This window comes from Atheta coriaria, unplaced genomic scaffold, assembly GCF_025399875.1.
Source record: "Atheta coriaria isolate IRGN ID8LTWV9N9 unplaced genomic scaffold, Caltech_Dcor_3.1 hic_scaffold_6_pilon, whole genome shotgun sequence".
NCBI classification, from domain to species: Eukaryota; Metazoa; Arthropoda; class Insecta; order Coleoptera; family Staphylinidae; genus Dalotia; species Dalotia coriaria.
The window spans coordinates 6,379,348-6,395,809 of record NW_027045448.1 but is presented as its reverse complement, the minus strand read 5'-3'; the positions used below and the strand labels follow the sequence as shown (position 1 = coordinate 6,395,809).

The 16,462-nt window shown below is 40.7% G+C and overlaps 4 protein-coding genes across 11 annotated transcripts in view; 2 read left to right on the top strand and 2 right to left on the bottom strand.

The window, feature by feature from the left end:
- Nucleotides 1–17: 17 nt before the first annotated feature.
- Nucleotides 18–2,526, bottom strand: LOC135793780 (coiled-coil domain-containing protein 93-like). 2 transcript variants are annotated; one of them, XM_065304863.1, is made up of 7 exons: nucleotides 2,251–2,525; nucleotides 1,987–2,195; nucleotides 1,508–1,934; nucleotides 1,390–1,434; nucleotides 667–1,291; nucleotides 487–607; nucleotides 18–430 (listed from the first exon to the last, which is right to left on the bottom strand). In XM_065304863.1, exons 1-7 carry the CDS (start codon nucleotides 2,323–2,325, stop codon nucleotides 199–201), a joined length of 1,734 nt encoding a protein of 577 aa, XP_065160935.1. In that variant the 5' UTR covers nucleotides 2,326–2,525; the 3' UTR covers nucleotides 18–198. The 2 variants fall into 2 exon arrangements, with proteins under 2 accessions (XP_065160935.1, XP_065160936.1); XM_065304864.1 differs by lacking the exon at nucleotides 1,390–1,434 and having other exon boundaries at nucleotides 2,251–2,526.
- Nucleotides 2,527–3,105: 579 nt separating this feature from the next.
- LOC135793217 (nucleoside diphosphate kinase-like) lies at nucleotides 3,106–3,903 on the bottom strand. The gene is made up of 2 exons (XM_065304077.1): nucleotides 3,669–3,903; nucleotides 3,106–3,605 (listed from the first exon to the last, which is right to left on the bottom strand). The coding sequence occupies exons 1-2, from the start codon at nucleotides 3,849–3,851 to the stop codon at nucleotides 3,270–3,272; spliced, it is 519 nt and encodes a 172-aa protein (XP_065160149.1). The 5' UTR covers nucleotides 3,852–3,903; the 3' UTR covers nucleotides 3,106–3,269.
- Nucleotides 3,904–4,401: 498 nt separating this feature from the next.
- LOC135793216 (UDP-N-acetylglucosamine--peptide N-acetylglucosaminyltransferase 110 kDa subunit-like) lies at nucleotides 4,402–12,703 on the top strand. 3 transcript variants are annotated; one of them, XM_065304076.1, is made up of 9 exons: nucleotides 4,402–4,560; nucleotides 5,320–5,407; nucleotides 5,576–5,786; nucleotides 5,848–6,031; nucleotides 6,093–6,161; nucleotides 7,839–8,035; nucleotides 9,916–10,913; nucleotides 10,979–12,185; nucleotides 12,253–12,703. In XM_065304076.1, the coding sequence occupies exons 2-9, from the start codon at nucleotides 5,377–5,379 to the stop codon at nucleotides 12,410–12,412; spliced, it is 3,057 nt and encodes a 1,018-aa protein (XP_065160148.1). In that variant the 5' UTR covers nucleotides 4,402–4,560; nucleotides 5,320–5,376; the 3' UTR covers nucleotides 12,413–12,703. The 3 variants fall into 3 exon arrangements, with proteins under 3 accessions (XP_065160148.1, XP_065160146.1, XP_065160147.1); XM_065304074.1 differs by lacking the exon at nucleotides 4,402–4,560 and having other exon boundaries at nucleotides 5,092–5,407; XM_065304075.1 differs by lacking the exons at nucleotides 4,402–4,560; nucleotides 5,320–5,407 and adding an exon at nucleotides 5,445–5,510.
- Nucleotides 12,704–13,795: 1,092 nt separating this feature from the next.
- The window catches only part of LOC135793652 (protein gone early-like), a 42,382-nt gene continuing 39,715 nt past the window's right edge, over nucleotides 13,796–16,462 (top strand). For 3 of the 5 annotated variants that reach the window (XM_065304682.1, XM_065304683.1, XM_065304680.1), the window contains exon 1: nucleotides 13,797–14,052. The gene's annotated coding sequence lies outside the window, so the exon portion shown is untranslated. Of the gene's footprint in view, nucleotides 14,053–16,462 lie in introns of all 5 variants that reach the window. The other 2 variants (XR_010548677.1, XM_065304685.1) reach the window with 1 other exon arrangement.

The following is a 16,462-nucleotide window of genomic DNA, read 5'->3' as shown; positions in this document are numbered from 1 at the left end:
TTTCACAACCAGAGAAATATTTTCATTTTTTCTTTAATTCGTTTCAGTATATTTCATAATATTTTCAACAACAATTCATTCATTAGCATGTCATACAAATGTGCACACCGATCGACATTTCACATGAGTTACAAAAAATCTTTATACAAAATACTTTATGTGTGTGCAAAAAAGCATATATATTTGGTTACCTTTAGTTCATTGAGCAAAATTCTCATGTTTCCTGCACTCAATGCTCAGTTGCTTGACGGCGGCTGCATATTTACGTTGTAGATCAGTGAGCGCTTGCATCTTGTACGTCAACTGATCGCGTCTTCTTCGTTCTTCATTCAGCCGCTTATCCACTTTAGCACGCGATGATTTCACATTCTCGATGATAGACTCAAATTGCTTTAAGAATTCTTCTTTCCCTGCCGATGTTTGCATTGCACTGCAGTGTATAATATTGTTAGGTTAATAAATTATTCGAATAAACACAAAACTTACGTTGGATAGCTATCGGATATTGAGTTTAGTAAAGAAATCTCCGTTTTCATATACCGTCGGGTATCCTCCAGCGTATTGTAGAGAGTATAATATTGTTTGGTTTCTTTATGTTTGGAGGCAACTAAACATAAACATTTTAGTTAGTTTTTTTAAATTTACAAGCAGTAATATAATCTGTACCTTGATTATATAGTTCTAAAAATCTGCGTTGATACTGCGCTAATTCAGCACGACTCGGTACGTCATCCAATTGTCGCTGTAAACTAACAATCGTTCTATTTTTCTTAGCCAATTGCAATCTAACTGCTTTCAAGCGTTGTCCGGCTTCCTTCACTTCCTGTTCGTTTAATTCATCATTCACTACGGGCGTTTTCGCCTTTTTCGTCTCTTCGATTAAAACATGTAAACTAGACAATTCCTTTTTGCAATGTTCACGGAACTGTAACTCCTGTGTGCGTAAATTATCATTGAGTATCACAAGATCCTCGACTTCCTTCACATTATCAGCAGTCTCATCCGTCGCTTCTTCGATTTCCTTCAAAGATTTACGTGTTTCTTCTAATCTACTTTTAATCTCTTGCAGTTCCTCATTGGCTTGCTTGATATTAGCGGAAATACTTGCTTTATCACCTTCTAGTTTACGGCAATGATCTGATATCAACTCGTTTTGTTTCTGCAGTACGAGAAGTTTTTCCATTTCGCGTGACTTTAATCCGCCATCTTGTAATTCGCTGTGCAGTGCCATGTAGTGCTTCGTTAACTTTTCACGGTCTTCGAGGTTTAACTCATCATATAACACTGTATCCTATTGGAATTAAATTTTAAAGTTATAAAATCAATATATTTTAATATGTTACACAGCGCAGCGTACAAAAATATTAAAAATAATAGAAAAACACTTACAGCGTCGGATATTTCAGCCATGACATTTAAAATACGATCAATTTGCTAAGAAAACACAACAAAAATTATAAGCACAACGTTAACACACTACAATCTCACACGAAAGCGATATTTTTACCTCGTTACTCTCCTGTTCCTCAACCTCTTCACTTTCCGTGCTCTTTGATGCAGTCATCTTACCCCTCATGCCATATTCCAACAGTGTCACCTGCACTTGTGATGAAAAGTCAGCTGGTGGACCTGTCTTACGCTTAAAACACCGCCGGGGCCGGTACACTTCGTTGATACTATTTATATTGCACATAATTTGTTCGGTTTTGCCCGTTGGCTGCTTGTTTGTGGGCGCAAAAGCCTTATGGTACTGATTAATGGCGTACGAGTGTACAAACGCAGCGCGCTCCTGACGATACTCCATCGAACGCTTGACAAGCCATTGTATCACTGGAAATATGTGGATAAAATCTAATCCCTGGATCTGATGCGGTTCAATCGCATGCGGACATTTGAGTTTCGGCAGGACGGCCACTATTTTCTCAGTTAAAGCTCTAAAAATATTTAATTAATGTAAGTATTGACGAAATTGATGATTAATCTTACATTTTTTGGCCAATAGTTGAATTCTCTTGAAATAATAAATCCACATCCACATCAACATTGCAAGACTCTATACACCAAGTCATTCCACCCACAACTTTATCAAAAGGTGATAAACCTTTGATTCTGGCACGAAAATATCCAGCAGCAACAAGAATATCAATAATCTCCTGTAGTTTGACTCCCTGTTCCTCATCTTCACGCACTTCCACCTACAATAATCATTTTTATTTACTGAATTTATTATTAATTAAAATAGAATTGTACCTCTGTGCCATCTGCATCTTGTCTGGTGGAAAGTTGCTTAAACTTTCTGAACATTTCTTGATTTATTGCCGCCATTTTTTTCACTTGCGGCTTTATCACATTATCACTTCAGTTACTGCATATTTTAGTTTGTTCGTAGGGAGATAAGAGAGTTGGGTGTGAAGGACATGGAATACAAATTGGCTTTAACTGTTTGTTATTCAAGGGCTAAGTGGAGTTCATCATGAGTTCGGTAAACGTCAAAACATTCAGTTGCAGGTTAGATCGTCGCAGATGTCAATAAAGCAAGTGTACTAAATTATTTCTGTGACTATTATTTATTTTCTGCGTAATAACGTATGTATAATTGTTCATTTTATTACTAGAAATTGTATTTGTTAGTAAGTATCTTTTATACAAGATTATATTTATCTTATATATTACTTTGAAAGTATAATTTGCCCAGATGTTTTGAATCAGTCGGTGTTTTTGTAGCATAACAAGTAGCGCCATGGTGGTGAAAGTTGCAATCAAATTATACAACATAAACTTGTACATTAATGAAGTTTATCTTTCTTGGTATTGATTACATTTTCTCGTATTAATCCTTACTTCGGGTCATTTCATATCGAACTAAAATATTAATTTCGATTATTCCTAAATGATTCATAACTTAACATTTTATGCCAACGTATGTGCCGGTAACTACCGCCGCTGTGGTGTAAAAGCGAACTAAACAAGAACATACGGCAAGTTTCTGACTTTTTCCCTAAATTTAACTTTTCTGAGCTTAAAACCGGCTAATTATATAATGCTGCATATCCTTGACAGAACACGTGCTGAAATTAAGGTTCAATAACTGTAAAAACCGGCAAATCAAGTGTAACAATGTTTTATTTGCAATTGAGTGCACACTTCATTGGTTCCTAACATTACAAAGTACAAGTACAGCACATTTGATATCTCTTTACACATCATTGGGAATAATTTACGCGTTTTAAAATGCATGTTCTTTAAGATCACAACAAAATGCATCCTCTCTAATCCTCATAAACCCACTCCTTCTGCGCTGGGGTCCAGCCAATCTGCTCCTTCTCTGTGAACCACAGATTGATCTCCTTCTGGGCGGACTCGACAGAGTCGGAACCGTGGCAGATGTTGCGTCCAACTTGCACGCAGTAATCTCCACGGATGGTGCCGGGGGCACTGTCAGCGGGGTTGGTGGCGCCGAGCATCACACGGCCGGTCTTCACGACATTAAGACCTTCCCAGACCATTGGGACGACGGGTCCGCTGCTCATGTACTTAACAAGACCGCCGAAGAACGGCTTGCTGGAGAGATCAGCGTAGTGCTTGGCGAGGAGGTCATCAGACGCCTAAGAGATTTAAATAAAAAATAATTAAAAACCGCATGTAAAATATGTGGAAGATTTACTTACCCACATGAACTTCATGGAGACGAGTTTGAAGCCTTTCTCTTCGAAACGCTGGACGATTTTGCCGACGAGTCCACGGTGGACGCCGTCAGGCTTGATCATGATGAAGGTGCGTTCGCTGTTACCCGACATGGCTCTGATTCCGCGAGAAACTAAGAAAAAAACCGTCAAGAAGGAAATGAGCATAAACTAGCGTGGCTGGACGCGAACGAAATGAACGAGTGTGGCGTGCCGACGCCACAGGAAACCACGCAGAGTATCGTCGATATGTTGTGTGGGGGAACAATGTGACGATCGCGGCTTCGCGTGTCTACGTCGAGATCGGTAGAGTTTAAAAAAAGGGGCCGCGAGTCAGACGAGAACCAAGATGTCCACCAATTATACTATACATATAGGCATAGCCGCTGGTTTGCAGGCCGACAGAACTTACGATCCTGCGCAAGTCTTTCCATGTCTGCTTCAACCTCACTTCCTGCACCTGCTCCATCTTCACCGCCACCATTACACTCTTGCCTTATCATGATCTTTATCAAATTCACCGTCTGACGGTCATTCACTATTATATTTGTTTTTTGCTTGTTGGTCCTGCCAACTTTTAAATTTGTTGAAAATCGCGCATTTATAAAATGGCAACGTGCCAAAATAACACGATTCGCGTATGTCGCCAATTGTTAGCTCCGGTTTGCTCTGTTTAGCTCTGTCTCTATTTGATCTATCGATTTGTTTATTGCGCTGTCATTGTTGCAGTTTTGGGCACATAACGTAGCAACCGCCTTTGCGTGCGGTAAGCCGTTACTATGATCTTAATGGTAATTTCTACTAGTGTTGACTCCTTGTGCGCTTAATTAAGTGAACAATTTGCCCAGAATAGCCGAGAAAACTAAATTAACCGAAGGTAATGAACATTTCGCTACATTTACTAACTTCGAAGCGTCAAAGAAAACACAATCGATTGTGGTCGGACGTTGTTAACCAACGGATGCTATAGAATCAAAAGTTAGTCATGTTTCTATCTGATCATTAGGAAATTACTCGATATGGCAAAAAACGAGACTTTAATGATAAGTCAAACATTTTTATTTCGATTAATTAATAGATAACTGGATTATAACGCGTTGTTAACTTTCTTTTCTCAAATGACACCGTGTGTCAACAGTTTAACGATGTTAATTAAACAATTGAAGGATAATAAAAGTAGTAGTAATTATAGAAGCGAGTAAAACTTTCCTTCCATACAAATATTGAAATTTCCACACGGATGTGTTTCTCTAGTGATATTTTAACGCGTTTTGAACGCTAGCAATGGAAAATTCCGCTTCAAGGGCATTCGAATGCCAGCTGCGCGTTCTACGTATTTGACCAATCAGCACAGGTTGTAATGCAACATGGCACAAGTCGATGTACTGCGCCTGCGCATATGCAGCAGTTTGGTTCCGGAGCAGATCACTAGCCGTACGCCATATTTTTTTGCGCTCTTAACACGACAACACCATTACAAGAATTGCATGCGCAATTCGTACGCAGTGCTTTGTTATTTCTTCGGAAAGAACTGTTACTGCAGTGTGACGCGAGAATAAGACAATCGATTGTGTTTAAGTATAGATAGGGTGACGCGATTTACGAGTGAGTTACGTTTTCCATGTTCGTCATGCAGACGCAAGGTATCAACAATCAATCGCACGGCACGCCGACAAATCAAGTGATCATAAAAATGAACGAAGCACCGCAACTGACGTCACTAGGTAAGTTTGTTGTTTGATTTCATTGTTACGATGACACTCAGAATGCAAGCCAAACCTTTTACCTTGGTTCCGGGAGTGCATTATCGGTTCATCTCTTCGAATTGTAATTTATATCAAAATGGAGTCGCAAAATTAAATGTTTTCATTAACTTATTTTGTTTTGTTTAGGGCTCCTTGAATTGGCACATAGAGAATATCAGGCTGGTGACTACGAGAACGGCGAGCGGCATTGTATGCAGTTGTGGAGGCAGGACTCAACCAACACAGGAGTGTTGTTGCTGCTCTCCAGTATTCACTTTCAATGCAGACGCCTGGAAAAATCAGCACATTTCAGCACACTGGCTATTAAACAGAATCCGCTTCTTGCTGAAGCATATAGGTAAATTTAAGTGTGAAATAAATCATCCATTTTGTTAACTTTGTTATTTCTTTGCCCTCAGTAATCTTGGAAATGTATATAAGGAACAAGGACAGCTTCCCGACGCTCTCGCGAACTACAAACACGCTGTCCGCTTGAAACCTGACTTCATTGATGGATATATCAACTTGGCGGCGGCGTTGGTTGCAGCTGGCGACATGGAGCAGGCTGTGCAAGCATATATTACTGCACTACAATATAATCCAGTAAGTCTAATCACGTTTAATATATTTATCTGCAAGTTTGTAATTATTTTTTGTATTGCAGGATCTTTACTGCGTGCGCAGTGACCTGGGTAATCTTCTTAAAGCGTTAGGACGCTTAGACGAAGCCAAGGTAGGTCAAAACGAAATAGTTTGAATTTCCTCTCGTTCCATCCTCTCATTACATTGTTGTCGACATTGCATTTGGTGCAAAAACCTAGTTTTTTTTTCATGTTTAAACATCAAAAATATGCAATAATTTCTCTTGATAAATCAGCAATCTAAAGGACCACCAAAATGCAATGGCGATATAAACATATACCTTACGCAAGAGTATAATTACAATTTACACTGCGCTTGTTTGAAGACAGTGTTGCATTTAAAGATGGCTGATGGTTTCATTGAGCGCTTTGGCGTAGCAAGCGCATTACTAAATTGCGACAAATCTTCGAACGCCAACCGGGTCGCAAGCGCTGCGACTTTTGGGCATACAGAGTTGGTATTCGTCGAGCGTAGAAGGTAGAAAATTTCCGATGGCTCGATCTTGGCGTACTATTCATAGGCGTTTTTTATTTTGTCCTAAGCGTAAACGGTATATTTTTGTTTACTTTTTGTCTTAGCAATAAGAATATCGCACATAAATAACGTATTTAATCATAGTGGGTGTGTTATTCTCATTGGTAGGACAAATACAGCGAAAGCGTAATTTGTTTTTTCATTGCAAATATGATCATGATATGAAATTATCAGGCATGGCGAGACACTTGCGTTAGGTTCATCATACTAATGATTATATTTTTTTATTGAAGGAATCAACGTATCCATGTGTTAAAAATACAAATTTAGGCGAATCGAAACAAAAGTTGTTTTGTTTTTTAACTTATTCTGTTTGTTATCGATTCGTGTATGTTTGTCTTTTTAAAAAAGTGTAAATTTACATGAATCCTGTGAATCCAAAGCCCCCCTTTATAATCGATTAACATTTGTTCAAATCAGGATTATCACCTTATCACACGTGGAAATCCGGCTGTCAGTAATCAAATGGGGCGTTTATGTTTTCAGATGATATTTGCGTTAAAATTTGGTGATAAATCTGTTTGATTCGAACGATCGAAATGTTATTATACATGCCGTGTGTGTGTTTTCTCGAAACGACAGTATTAATCTAATGATGGTATTACTATTGCTGTACAATAACACAGGTTTGTGGCATCAGTTGTGGCGCGCTGCGTTTGTAAACACTTCGAAGCCTGGTAAACAAGCGCTTTAAATACAGGTAATGTACGCAGGCGATGAGCACATTCTCTAAGGGGTATTTATTTTCTATCTTTATAGCGGCAAGCGATTGTTGTTTTTAGGTAATCGAGAGAGAGGTGGGGCCACTCTCGCGCTGGCGTAGCGTGTTTGTTATTGCTAACCAAATCAATTAATATATACACACCATAATATACACACACTCCCTGTTTTGAGAATTTTTCGTCTCTTTGACGCGCCAAATCGATTGCGAATGCGTATCTCTGCGTGCGTAAACTCTATGCGTAGTTGAAAGTGCAAGTTGCGTTTTGCTGCATTGCGTAGATCTGCTGCTGTGTTGTGTTTTATACTTGCGTATGCGTCGAGTTTTCCATCCGCCGCGCATCCAAATACCTCTTTTGTAGTCTCGCTGGGCGCGAGCGCGCGCTGCGACTTTGCGATATGTTGATGATGATGACTGACACACGGAGATGGCCCCCCGAAAAGTGGATGCTTGCGCGAATGCCGCGACTGTATCTTGCGCACGTATTAATTCCTAGCTTGTCTGTCTCTCTAGGCGTGTTACTTGAAGGCGATCGAGACGCGAAATGATTTCGCCGTCGCCTGGAGCAATCTGGGGTGCGTGTTCAATGCACAGGGTGAAATCTGGCTGGCGATTCATCACTTTGAGAAGGCGGTTGGTCTGGATCCCAATTTTCTCGACGCCTACATCAATCTTGGCAACGTTCTCAAGGAGGCGCGGATTTTTGATCGGTATGTATTGATGTTTTCGTTATAATTACTATTACGCCTCATTTAAGAGTGTTATTAGTAAGTTATTCTGAGGATGACTCAAAATGTCGTCATTCAAGGTTTACTAGTGTTGCGTCATGTTGAACACTATTAGTTCATGTTTGGTGTTTTCTTCAATTGCAATCGATAGTGCAGTGAAGTTAGTTGTTTAAAATTTTGTGCTTCATCATTTTAAAAGCATATCGGTAAGGTAATCAACCGAGTTACCCTAATAATCTCAACTAGCAATTGTATTGGAAAAGGTAGCGCGGAAATTAATTTCGTTTATTAACGCTCTGCACGCAATCGTTGAATTATTATGCTATCGATTGTCACTGACGTTGACGCCGTGTTTGACATTATAAAAAATACTATTTTTATGCGCCTTGTTGAAATAATTTACCGCTCGCGTGCAGCTCACCTACGTTTTGCGCCTAATTAAAACTTTTCCGAACGGTCGGGAAAGTTGTAAGCACAAAATTAAATAATTCGCAGGCATTTGTGGTGAAAAGGGGGCGTGCACGTAACCTTGATGTTTGCTCAAGGCAAGCCTAGGCGCTTTGACTTTAGGCTCGTGTGCACGCACGCATTGCAAACCATGTTGCGTCGGGACGCACGCTTCGCTCGATAGGAGCAGCGAGGCGTTTGGCGTTAAAGTGTGTCATGCACCAACCGATGATGCGGCATGCGGGATGCGAAAAGTGCGGATTGCGCAGCCTCTGCCGGTTACCCTGGCGACGCCACCCCGAGACCCGGCCACGTCGCGTCCACCACTATCATCCACCCGCCACCAGCAGCCGCACGCTGCCATTCAGTTTCAGTCCAACCGCCGCTCCGACGCACGCCGCACGCCTCTTTTCTCTTCCCTTCGTCGTACTCTTCTCTACCGCTATCGTAGTGCCTAGTGTAGACACCTAGTGCTTCTTGTCCCTCAATACTCTCTGCAACTCTAAAATAAAACCTCACTCAATATTCGTGTATTTCGTCCAAAACTTAGAAACTCTAAACAAAGTTATTTTCTCTAACATTAACATTGACTCCCGCGGCCGCACAAATGTTTGCACATTTTTTACAATTTTCATGACCTTAGGATGTGTCACGACATACAGAATATGTTGTGTTTGGACACAGTTCGAAGGCACGCGATGATGTTTTCACATGTTTAAAAATACAATCTATATAATTTTAGTCTGTATACGACAATAATAAAATTAACAAAAAAAAACGGAAGGGAACATAAACACCAACGCTCGGAACCATAAACTAAATATTTAGTTTACGCTCGACGGGAGAGCAGTAGTAACTCGCGATTTAATAGTAGAAAATGTAGAAAACGCAACTTTTGCCGCCGATTGAAATTGACGTGTGCGTCATTGCGCGCCGGGAATACACACATTACATGTGGCGCGCTTTCCCAATTCGCCTTGTTTCCACATCAAAATTGAGTGGCGCGTCGTCGAGGTTGTTGGTCGCGCAGTTTTTCACGCGCCGCGAAATTATGCATAAGTTGTGAGCGGGTGCGTTTTTTTTTACTTGTGTTTGGACATGTTGTCGTCGTGGCTGACATGGAGTTGCAATGCATCGTCGTGTACACGGTCATCGATATACGCGCGGAAAAGTGTGTGGATGAAGATGCTCGTCGCGGTGGTAAACCCCCTGAAGGATGCGGTGCATGGATTCGCAGTCAATTCAAAAGGTTGAGAAACTGAAACTTTTCACTTTTCTGTATAATACATATATGTGGGTTTATTTATGGAAACACGTGCGCGCAGTTTATGCGAAAATAATTTTGTTTTTACTTCAACCTGTTGCATAAATTTCTTTTTTTGACCGCGTTTGGTTTTTTTCTGTTGCAATTTCAGAGCGGTAGCGGCGTATCTACGCGCGCTGAACCTCTCGCCGAATAATGCGGTCGTGCACGGAAATCTCGCGTGCGTCTACTACGAGCAGGGCCTCATCGACCTGGCGATCGACACCTATAGGCGTGCCATTGAGCTGCAGCCCAACTTCCCCGATGCTTACTGCAACCTGGCGAATGCGCTCAAGGAAAAGGGTCAAGTTGCGGACGCTGAGGAATGTTACAACACAGCGCTACGTCTATGCCCATCACATGCAGACTCACTCAACAATCTCGCCAACATCAAACGCGAGCAGGGATATATTGAGGAAGCCACACGGTTGTATCTGAAGGCGTTGGAGGTCTTCCCAGAGTTCGCCGCCGCACATAGTAATCTCGCATCGGTGTTGCAACAGCAGGGTAAGCTAAATGAAGCGCTCATGCACTACAAGGAGGCGATTCGCATCCAGCCAACATTCGCTGATGCCTATTCCAACATGGGTAACACACTCAAGGAGATGCAGGATGTCGCGGGCGCTTTGCAATGTTATTCCAGAGCTATTCAGATCAATCCGGCATTCGCCGATGCACACAGCAACCTGGCGAGCATTCACAAGGATTCCGGGAATATCCCCGAAGCGATTCAGTCTTATCGCACCGCGTTGAAGCTGAAGCCTGATTTTCCGGACGCGTATTGTAATCTGGCGCATTGCCTGCAGATTGTCTGTGACTGGACGGACTATGACTCTCGAATGAAGAAGTTGGTCGCCATTGTGGCTGATCAGCTGGAGAAGAACCGTCTACCGTCGGTGCATCCACATCACTCTATGTTGTATCCGCTCTCACACGAATTCCGCAAGGCAATTGCAGCCAGGCACGCCAATTTGTGCCTAGAGAAGATTCACGTGTTGCACAAGCCTCCGTTTCAATTCTCGATGGAGATCAAGGGTCGCTTGAAGATCGGCTACGTTAGCAGCGACTTTGGTAATCATCCGACTTCACATTTGATGCAATCTGTTCCAGGTACGTTTTATTTTTCTTTTCAAAATTTTAAGATTTTGTTAATTGTTTTTATCAACGTTGTATAGGTTTACACGATAGGACAATGGTTGAAGTGTTTTGCTATGCTTTGAGCCCCGATGACGGAACCACATTCCGAGCAAAAATCGCTCGCGAAGCAGAACACTTCATCGATTTATCGGCCATTCCATGCAACGGTAAGGCAGCGGATCGCATTCACGCCGACGGCATTCACGTGCTGGTTAACATGAACGGTTATACTAAAGGCGCCCGAAATGAAATCTTTGCTTTACGGCCCGCGCCGATACAAGTTATGTGGCTGGGCTATCCAGGCACGAGCGGCGCTAGTTTTATGGACTATCTTGTCACTGACGCTATTACTTCGCCTCTGGAGCTTCAGGCTCAGTACAGTGAAAAGCTTGCCTATATGCCTTACACATACTTTGTTGGCGATCATCGTCAGATGTTCCCGCATCTTCAGGAGCGCCTTATTGTCGCAGATAAGTCTGCAAACGGAGTCGCCGATAATGTAGCCATAATCAACGCCACTGACTTATCTCCGCTTGTCGAAAGCACACAGGTAAAAGAGATCAAAGAGGTGGTGCAAGCTCACAAACCGGTCGAGATTAGTCTCAAAGTAGCTGAGTTGCCAACAACGACACAAATTGAGACTATGATCGCTTCCGGGCAAATTGAGACCAGCCTGAATGGTGTTGTGGTGCAGAATGGTTTGGCCACCACGCAGACGAATAACAAAGCAGCGACGGGCGAGGAAGTACCGCAGAGTATTGTCGTCACCACACGCAAACAGTATGGCTTGCCGGATGACGCGATTGTGTACTGTAATTTTAACCAGTTGTACAAAATCGATCCGGTGACGCTCCACATGTGGGTGAACATCTTGAAGGCGGTGCCCAACTCTGTGCTGTGGTTGCTACGTTTCCCTGCTGTAGGTGAGCCAAATCTGCTGGCGACGGCGCAGCAATTGGGCCTGCCGGCGGGCAGGATTTTGTTTAGTAATGTAGCGGCGAAGGAGGAGCACGTGCGACGCGGGCAGTTGGCTGACGTTTGCTTGGACACACCGCTGTGCAACGGGCACACGACTAGCATGGACGTGCTGTGGACTGGGACTCCGGTCGTGACGCTACCGTCTGAGACTTTAGCGAGTCGGGTGGCGGCTTCGCAACTTCACACACTTGGATCACACGAGCTGATAGCGAGGTCGAGGAAAGAATATCAGGAAATTGCGATTAAATTGGGCACAGACCGAGAATAGTAAGTTTTTCTCTCCTGTTTTATTGTTTAGTTTTTTACTTATTTTTATTTTTTGTTTATTTTACAGTTTGAAAGCAATGCGACACAAGGTATGGACAGCGCGCATGTCATCGCCTCTCTTTGATTGTAAACAGTACGCGCAGGGACTGGAGACACTCTACCAGAAGATGTTCCTGCGTTTCTCCAAGGGACTCAAACCCGATCACATTGACGCGAATCAAAAGTAATTCTCGACATGACACACCAACTGTTGTTTCTTCTTCTACGATTTCCTTCTTAACTCTGCATAAGTTCAACACTTTTATTCTTTGATAGTATTTTTATTAGAAAATGGTCGGACCTCATGGACGGCGGCTACGCGGTTAGCAATAGAAGAAAGAGACTATTTGGACCAGACTTTAATGTATAGAATAGATTTAAGGATGTCTGCGATCCCGAAGCGAAGATTATGTGAGAGGTGACATTTATTGCTGTGCTCTATTTATATTATATATTAATTATAATCTTAAATGTTATAAGCGTTTTTATCGAGAGAAAGAAAAAATCCTCCTAGAAACAAACAGGTACGATTTTCCGTTTTTTATTTTCTCCGTTTAGGGTGTGGAGCAATGAAAGTGGTCGTATACCGTGGAATTTTGTTTAAACATGGCGAGCTGTTTTACGATTACGATCTTGAAAGCTCGGTTTTTTAGCATCCGTTTCGCCCCTTTATTGCAGTCCCTTGGACTGGAAGAGAATTCGCAACTAATCGCCAATTTCAGTACGCTCAGCGCACGTTTATGTTTCTCTTCTTATCGTCGTCTGTTTTATTTCATAAACAACTTTTACGAGAGAGAGAACTTGAGTTAATTTAGTTCTCTTGATAAAAATTATGGAAGTTTGTTCTATTTTTACGTAGCACCAGCAAAAAGGAAATGAATCTGTGCGTGTTGCAGCTCTTGAGACTTATCAAAATTCTATTTAAATACGCTCTTGAAATGTGTTCTGGGCGAAATGTGATACGTTATGCCAGCGCCAGGCATTCATTACACATTTTGAGTGCGCATGCAGTTCGTGATTACTGATTATATACAGTGCGAGATAGCGGCAAATACGGAAAGAAGAACCCAACGAACGGTGATCTGCAATTTGAAGTTTTGTGAGTATAATTTGAATTGTCGCTGCGAAATATTTGGATTCAAATCAATATATAAACACCATTTTTCATGGTTGAAGTTATATTATGCGAATTTATTCATTAAAATTTAAATTTAGAAGAATAATCAATTTTGCAAATTGCATACGGGTTGTACGAGTAGTATTCTTCTGTTTGTTTGACGTTGTCATGGCAACGCTGATTTGATTGGTGCAGTTTTGAATATTTTTCTCATCCTTTTCACTTATCGAATACCCAAGACTATTTTAGCATATAAATACAAATATTTCTTTCAAAAAGTTAGACCTCAATCACATCTACACTGATTATATTTTAGTTTTCGTGGATATTTAAGACTCATTGTCAATTCAAACGCGTCCAGTTGCATTTTGTAACCGGCGCGCAGTGTCGCTCTTCGCTTGTTTAACCTTGTATTGGAGAGGGGAGCAGAGCGGTTCAGTGGAGTGCACGTTGCGAGTTTGTGAGCCGAACCGGCGTGCGCGTTGAAAAAACGTTACCGTTGTGTGTTGTGTGGTGTGGTGTGCGCGCGCGGTGTGTGTTTTTAATAACTCTTATCAAATTGCATTCGTCGGTTATGCCGTGCACGAAATTACGATTCAGATTCGTGTCGTATGCAAAGTATGTGTAAATGTGCAAAGTGCCACCGGGTGGATTAGCGAACGAGCCTATCGACGCAACGAATTCCCACCTGTGAACGACTGCAAGCCACAGGTAGGTTAAACATTCGTGTCTGTGAGAAAACCTGCATCGGTATCACGAATTCCACGGCGGCCGCGTTGCACTAACACCCACGCGAGATGCAGTTACGTGCAGTAAATTCAAAATGTCGATCTGCTTATTCAAAATTCGCTTGCACACAAACAAATGATAAACGCATGAAAAATGATAAAAGTTGCAACGCAGTCAATATAACATTCGAGGTGTCTTGGGACTACCTGTGTTACCCGTTTGCTCGGCAAACCGGTACGATAGTATTGTAAGCATGCGAACCTTCTTCCTTTACGTGTTACAACATAACGGCGTTGGGTTCATGCAGTTCAATTGTTTTCATGGTTGCTAGGTAACCGATCAATAAACGCATTAACAAGCCATCCATTTGCATTTTCTTCAAAATTGTTTTACTTTCAACGGTTATATTTTATTTACAAGGTGACATCAGTCGTTATCAATGACAAACATTTATTTGCATTATGCCATTATAAGCAATAAATCATGCTGCACTAACCAGAAGTTGTTCCATTCTGTGAATTTCATGTTTTTCGTAATTAATAATTCTAGAACATTTTCCTTGAAAGTTGACAAGTGCGTAATTGTAATCTTTTAACATCTTGTTTCTATCGGCCACGACACACCGGCAGTGTTTGAAATGCTTGGATCATCAAAACATGTTGGAACTGATTGAACTGATCACGCGATCAATTAAAAGGAATTTTTACAAAAATTGATGACAACTAATAAAATAAAACCTTTAACTTTCAATGCATATTTACCCGTAGAAATGAAGTTAAGCATTTGAATATATAATTAGAAGATTGTAAACAAAACCGACATAATTATCATAGCAGGCTCTCAGCCGGCCTATTGCCGGATATTGCAATTGTCGCTTTTGGAAGTAAACTTCCATTGCCATCGCTACATGTTACCTAATTCCATTCACGTTCCACTTTGTGCCATCATTGCCATTAGCGAGTAGACTAGTCGCCTCGACTAGAAACGATTGTTCGCGCGGTCATTTAATTCAGTTCTATATTGCTCTATTTGGGATCCCGGCATTCGAATCAAGATTGCGTCTGATTGAGACTTGATTATGTTGATTGTCGGTTTCGTAGCGCTGCGCCAGAGCTGCACAAATTGCATTCAAGCAGCGAACATCTGAATTCAATTGAAACTCATCTGTAACTACAGCGATTGCAGTTAACTGATAATTGGGAGTATTTAAGGTTCATATACCTTCGACCAGTTGACTGAACTTGAAGATTTTCGTGTATTTTATGAAAGAATTCAGTTTTATTAATTTTTTTATAATGAGTTCAAGGTGAGCACAACAAAAGTGAATGAACGACCTGAATGAAACTAAAAATTAAAACAAAAAATTATAGTGAAGTGGAGATAATTGCGGCATCAATGAAAAGTAACACGAATGGGTTATATTAAAAAAGGAGTGTGAACTCAGCATTAAAAGTAAAAAAATATAAAAATTTGGTGCTTTAAATTTGTTCCTCATATTTATTTACTGCATACTTAGTAGACTTTAATGAATACTTAATTTTTATTCAATGGTATACCGTTTACCATGGGTTTTACTATGGGTTTTCTATGCAAATGTAAACACACCACAACTCAGTCAGAGTCTAATAAAATTCTTGTGACGCGTGCGTTGCATGTTAAATCGATGATGATTCGAATGATTCGTATACCAGATTGTGTAAAATGTGATAATATCCGATAATACATTACTTTAGTGCTCAGTATGCCGGTCGTTCAATGTAAAGAGATCATGAGGATCATGTCTACCATGTGTATGTGGAACTTTATGACCGTCTTCACATTTTATTACGCTATTCGTAAGTACCAGAGCAGTAGGGTCTGAAATTTAATATCCAATTATTTAGATTCTTGATTTTTGACATTATGTTGGTGGGTTGCTTTAATTTGAAAGTATAATTGATACTTGAGTCACCAAATTTTTGATTGGTTTTCATCTCACGTCGGACGTGAAATGGAAAGAAAAGAAAACCGATATTGGTTTAGTTAGACATTTAGAGGGTAGAGAAATCGAAGATATATTCAAATTTTGTGTGCAATGAGAATAAGTAAAGAGTAATAAAACGCGGAGGATCACAAAGAGGTCGAATTATGGGGTATGCCGAGCTAAATTTAATTTTAGATTAGATAAAAATAACGAAATTGTTTAAAAAGTAAATATTAGCCATTTTAAATTTAATTTATACGTAAAATATTCTTAAAAAGTTAAAATGAGATTTATTCTTCTTTGAATTTGGATCACATCCAGTTCTTCACATAAACAAACGTAATTTAATATCATCTTTAATATTGTAATACAATATTTTACTGTTTACAATCCCTGAACATTTGCTATGTAATCAAATCCCAGAGTAAT